Source organism: Penicillium waksmanii (genome assembly GCF_028829765.1).
Source record: "Penicillium waksmanii strain IBT 27052 chromosome Unknown utg000008l:1.0-5622682.0:1.0-5626561.0, whole genome shotgun sequence".
Lineage (NCBI taxonomy): Eukaryota > Fungi > Ascomycota > Eurotiomycetes > Eurotiales > Aspergillaceae > Penicillium > Penicillium waksmanii.
In genome coordinates, this window is record NW_026643254.1 from 598,725 (window position 1) to 604,724 (window position 6,000).

The 6,000-nt window shown below is 44.9% G+C and overlaps 3 protein-coding genes across 3 annotated transcripts; 2 read left to right on the forward strand and 1 right to left on the reverse strand.

Moving 5' to 3' along the window:
• Positions 1-653: 653 nt before the first annotated feature.
• Positions 654-1,120, forward strand: N7481_008592 (uncharacterized protein; the record flags this gene model as incomplete). The annotated part of the gene is made up of 2 exons (XM_057267811.1): positions 654-896; positions 950-1,120. The coding sequence occupies 2 exons, from the start codon at positions 654-656 to the stop codon at positions 1,118-1,120; spliced, it is 414 nt and encodes a 137-aa protein (XP_057118488.1).
• Positions 1,121-1,955: 835 nt separating this feature from the next.
• N7481_008593 (uncharacterized protein) lies at positions 1,956-2,174 on the forward strand (the record flags this gene model as incomplete). Its single annotated transcript, XM_057267812.1, has 1 exon — positions 1,956-2,174. The coding sequence occupies one exon, from the start codon at positions 1,956-1,958 to the stop codon at positions 2,172-2,174; it is 219 nt and encodes a 72-aa protein (XP_057118489.1).
• Positions 2,175-4,711: 2,537 nt separating this feature from the next.
• N7481_008594 (uncharacterized protein) lies at positions 4,712-5,449 on the reverse strand (the record flags this gene model as incomplete). Its single annotated transcript, XM_057267813.1, has 1 exon — positions 4,712-5,449. One exon carries the CDS (start codon positions 5,447-5,449, stop codon positions 4,712-4,714), a length of 738 nt encoding a protein of 245 aa, XP_057118490.1.
• Between the last annotated feature and the right edge of the window lie 551 nt (positions 5,450-6,000).

Below are 6,000 nucleotides of genomic sequence, written 5' to 3' on the forward strand. Positions count from 1 at the left end.
ATCCCTTCCACCTAGATATATGTAACATTCTGTGCCTTGTCACAGATATTTCCATCGCCGCCTGGCTTCCAGGATGGTACGAGGCTTTTGATCATATATGGATGTCTTCAATCATGGCCTTGCGTCGATTCTGCATCGTCGACAGTCGGTGCTCAATATTAAGCAACAGTGGCACCCAAGTTGTCAACAAGAATCAACATCTTTTCAGAATTGGGGCGCGCATCAAGCAAGTTCAAATCATCTTGTTGTGATGAGTCCACGACACGCTATTTCTGGCCAGCTCTGCAGACTGACCGCGGTGGCACTCGTTTCACTTGCGTCGCCAACGTTGACGAGACAAAGGATTTGTCACGCTTCATCTGGCCAATCAGGAGCTCCTGGTGGGGTCAGCGCTCCCCGTGGGTCAATGATCTGAATGCCCAGTGATGGTCCCTGCCAACACATCGCAGAAGTTCCAACTTTACGCTTGCACGAAGTAGGCTAATGCGAATGAATTTTGCTAATTCTTAGATCTCTGCAATATATGCCTCACCCGTCATCACATAGTTCAACCCCAAGCTACCGAGTACTGCCGCACGCCCATGTTCTATAAATTGAGATGATCTCTGCCCTGCTCGACATATCCAAGTCAATTGTGGCACATCATTTTAAAAATGCCAGAGAAAACAGAGGAAAGTGACAACGAGCTCTTCGAGGTTCTATCAAGTTACGAAGACCTCAATATTGAAGAAACGGACGACGATTCCACTACAGAGGAAGACCTTTCGGAAACAAGTGAAGATCGCAGGTTTGTGGTATCAGGGAGCGATGATGCCACGTATTCAGAAGAAGAGTCGCTAGGATCCAGTCTTTCCTGCATACACCATACCATGGATGGTCACGAGACATCGAGCACCGTAAGTGTGTCCATGGGATTTCTTTGGGCTGTCGAGCTAACGAGAGCAACCAGGTCGGCAACGGCAAAAAGATACCGATTAGCGCCATTGCCTCTCACTTGATCTCCGAAGATGGAATTTCAGTGATACAGTATTTGGTGTTGTGGCAATCGTGGGAGCGCGAGATCCCGCATGAGTATGATGTTAGCGAGGATCTGGTTTCTTCGCCAAGGTCATGTATCTAGTACGAGAAAGTTTTGGATGCTTTCTCATTTTTCAATATCAAATGGTCATCACCAAACCTCTATGTAATATCGATCTGAACACTCAAATTGAAGTCAGCTTCATCTCAGTGGATGGCAAGTCGGTCAGTATCGCGTTTTCTTCGGAGTAGAATGCCGATGGATAAAGTGCCTCCTGAAGAATTCAAAGATCAGCTGTATTTGCTTCGGGGCTCAAATTCTTTTCTTTTAAAATATATTATCTTAGCGCTGCAATAAAACCGAGAATAACGCAGCAGTTCTGTCCAGGGACTTTAAAACCCATCGAACACATTTCAGATATTGCGTATACGGAATTCATACGTGCACGAGTGTTGTGAGCCCCAGAAAAACCATACTAGGGAAGAACTCTTTACGTGCGGTCCATGATTATGAACTTGGAAATCCGCCTGTCTGGCTCTGTCACACAACAAAGAAAATTTTAAATCAAGGACGTCTGCATCGAAAGTTTTCTAAAATCTTATCTTTCGGCACCCTTACGCAGAAAAAAGTGGATTCTGTTGGATAGGAAATGGGCCTCACTAGACACAGTAGCGTATTGTGTCTTCCTGATCATCTGAGTATCTATATGGGACACAATTCCTTCTGTATAAGATAGACTGATCATAATTTATACAAGATGATTGATATGAAAGGGTACTGGTACCAACAAGAGAAAACGAGCTACAGGTGCCATTTCTTTCAAGCGAGCCTGAGCAATTAACTACCAGACTTTAATCACCGTAAATATTGAAATTGCCAGCTCATCAATGGAAAAAGCAAGGTGAACCCAAGAGTTCCAGCCATAATCGAACCCATTATGGCGTATAAACTCCACGAGGTCTTGAGCCTGAATGTTCCTTGGCTCTCAGCCGCCGGTGTAGCAGCCGTTTCTGTTCCTGATGGCAGCTTCACGGGAGATGTGACCATAACTTTCTGGGTGGAGATTGAGGAGCTTATTGTGCTTGAGGTATTTGATATTGTGTTTATAACTGGTATTGCCATCCAGTTGAGGTCTTTTGGGGCTAGTGTGGCGTGAACTGAAATCTTGTTGGTAGCATAGCAGGATACATACGTTGTTCCAGTAATATGACACGAGAGGGACGCGGTGCTGCAATGATTCATTAATATCAAAAGTTCTTTGAGTGCATACGCGGTAGCAACCTATTCTTTTTGTTGGCATCCACCAGCTCTACGGAGACCTTCCTAAGGATAGCCGTCATTCCTGCTTCGGAAATGCCGCAGTCAGATGCAGCGACGGTTTGAGGGCAAGTCACAAGGAATGTTGTCGCTTCATGATCCTAGAATGTATATAAGAAGTTAATTCAGATTCTTGAAGTCTAATATCTCGGTATTTCCTCACGTACGGTAGATAATATGCTCGCTTCCAATTCACGCCCTTGAAATCCGGGCAATAGGAGGCTGACTATTTGTCCGAGAATTATTGTAGCTGCACCTAAAAAGAAAATGCAGTAAGTGAGTAGCATAGTCACTCAGAGTTTGGCCGTCTCAAGCTTTGGAGGATGACTGTTGCAAGTTTGGACACTCAATCTGTCAAATCAGAGGCTTGATATACTGCAAATAGCTTGGAGGACGGATTATTGTATTATGACTGAAAAAATCTTGACTTGTTCAGCAGGAGCCACGCGAAATCCTAAAGTCTTCTCTTGATAGACGAGAAAGCAAGAATTTATCAGTACGGCATTGTGGGAAGCGTTTGTGATTATCTTGGAAGATCCTGTTGAGTAACCTCAAACGACTGGTAATCAAAAGCTGTTATAACTGGAACAACCGCTTTTGGGGTCGGAGAGTCTTTTTTTCTTTCAGCGGCTCTTTGATAGGTTTCTAAGGATTCTCGGGGCTCCATCTGGTCACTTGGGCACCCCTTGAGCGGCCACGAAATTGCAAATGGAGCCGTACGACAGTAGTCAAAGGGCGCATACAACTTCTACCGATGATTGTCTCTTTAAGTTGATAGCCAATACTATTGTATCAATTTTATGGGAACAACAAAAGCTTGCGGCCTGTTAGCGATTGGAAAGTTAATAGATTCCCATTTAATTCCACAACAACTCATCACAAAAAAGGCTTTACAGATACGTTCGGTATGAGTTCTTTGGCCAATTCAAGATTTTGCTGACCATGTTAAACATATTGAGAATGGAGTGTGTCCAAAAATTCCTGTAGCTTAGTTAGAAACGGAGTTATAAGTAGCTTCACGCGCGTCGCCAAATGCCTGGTTTAAAGAGCAAGACAGATCCTGTTTTTGACGAAAACCCCCATCTTCAGCTCCGAAAGAGACATGCATCGCTTGTTTATTTATTCTACACTCATCTCGGCGGTCTTTGGCGGAACGCTTCAGATCATTGAACCATAATAACCAATGCTTTGTGTATTCCACGGAGAACTTCGACTGCACCGGGATCTCGGAGCCGTTTGCGCCTCTTGACGGCATATCATGTTCCCGTAAGTAATGCAATCTACTGACGAAAGAACGATTTTTCTGACATCTTTGAGACCTGAGCCCAGAAACCAAAGGCACACACTCCAATTCGTCGTCATTCAAAGCCATGTTATGTGGCTCCAGTCAGAGTTCTGCGTGGGTTGATGTACATCGAAGCGGCTTGATCAACTTCCACAATGAAAAAGGGGATGCGACAAGTTGCAAGGTCGCGGAGGCCCTGGTTAAGGGAAGCTTGTGCACCGCCAGCAATAAATCAAGGTCCTCAACGAAAGGCATTGAATCCCAACTGACTTCTTCGTCTACCACAACCATCCATGTGTCAGTGACAGCACCATCGGCGGCCCCGACTACTTCCTCGGGCCCGAACAGCTCTACGAATATAACAGATTGCTGAACACAAAATTTTGCTTGATTTTTTAAGCTTGTGCTAGGCTATGCTGCTTCTGTTCTATCGATTAAGTCTACCATTTTACTATGGAGCCCCAAGCCCGGCATGGGATGTTCTTCTTTTCCTGCACCTCGCTGCCCAGGTTTCTAATTTACAATTTACAAGTAGTCTACTTTTTTAGCACTAAAATAAAATAAGAAAAAAATTCTTTGTATGCCTGAAGTTTATATGAGAGTCCTGCATCTATTGAAATAACATGAATAATCAACCCAGTGGATCTGACAAAAGGGAGCCAGAGTTTCAAAGCACAAACTGGGTATTTGGTATCTAATCTAATGCTGTTGTCTACTTTTAGTATAACCTCCGGACCATAGATCGGTCGTTTAATCATTGCCGCTAAAATGGGCAACCTCTATTGGGGTTTCTGACTCTAGAAAATGGTTCTAGAAACCGCTGAATTGATAGCAAAGCTAGTGTATCAATATTATCCGCATGCATCACATGCGAATTACATCAAAATCTGGCTATACATTATTTATTTGCAACCGGCGGCAGGCGAGGAAAATCTTTTTGGAGGCAAAAGCATTTTCATGTCACATCTTGGGGGAAATATTTCATACTTTAAGGCAGCCGAGATCTCAGACGCAAGCCATGAAATGGAAGGGGTGGTCATTGCGGAACATAAACATCATCTTCTAGGTTAAAGATTTGAATTTTCTCGATATTACAAAGCTGGCCAGCCCTCTAATGTCAATCGACCGCGAAATTTAGGGTTGCAGGCAGGACCCGTATTGTCCAGGGTTGCCACATAGCGGTTGCGACCGCCCATTTTCGTATGTGTCAGGTAGTGAGCCTTCAGACTATCCGGGCGTTTGAAGCTGCGATGACACTCTGGCACCCAGCATACGTACGGCCTTTCATCTGAGTGGCATATCAGATGTCTCTCGAGGGCCTTTCGGCGCCTGAACTGGCGGTGGCAGCCCGGGTATGTGCATTCGAACTGCCGCTGGGGTATTTTGTGTGGCAATTTCTGGAAGCTCCAATCCGGAGGTACCTGAGAGGAAGAAAGAGGCGCGGCGTTCGCAGGCTCTTGAGGAACTGGGCTCGTTGCAAGCGCTTCATTGCTGTCAAGTCGCATAAAACAGGAGTTGCAGGTAGGGGCCACCTTTGCCTCAAGGGCATGAGGCTTGGAGGATGACTCTAATGGGCTGAAAGGATACGAATTGGGCATATTTTCCAGCCAGCAAATGACAGGGATCGGCTCGCAATGGATGAAGCCAGGATGGGAAAAGTGTCCTGGTCGTTGAAAGCCGCAACCGACGACACCATTTCGATGAATCTGTCGCAACGCTTCTTCAGGATTAAGCACCCCAAACGACTGTTGTGGAAAGACCGTACAGATGCGACGTGTGATGAAGCAATTTTCGGAAATTAAGGGCCGTTGATTGTTCGGCTCGTTCATGATTAATCTTTGACTCAGAGAATGCGAAGTCATTTGGAAATAATCGTTCGGAAATTGCACGCAAGGGATATGGCTCTGTGTCAGTTGGCTGCTTTTTACAGAGTAGAAAAAAGCGAGATGCCACATTGGCGATCGCATAATCCAAACGCCAATCTGCGACGGGAGAGGTTTGGGCGGCAAGATTCTGAGCGTGCGATAGACTGAGACCGCCAGTAGTTTGATACAAACGGCGAGCAGATATTTATGCAAAAGAAAATGGCGATATACAAATCGGTGGAAATATGGAAAATTTCCTCAATACTTTCATGGAATACTTTTGACAGCTCCCAGTTGGCGCATTTTACAATTGTAGGAAAAATGCGTTTGAGCGATATCTCATTTATCACTGTTTCAACGGCTGAAGTGACGGTGATGATTCCACGCTGAGACAACCAAAGCTTACTCCGACTGTGCCACTTTTAAACTTTTCTCTTGCACGAATTTCTTCATCTTTTGTCAGTAATTACCAAGTTAACGTTGCTCCACTTGTTTCAAACTGAGTTATTTGTCGA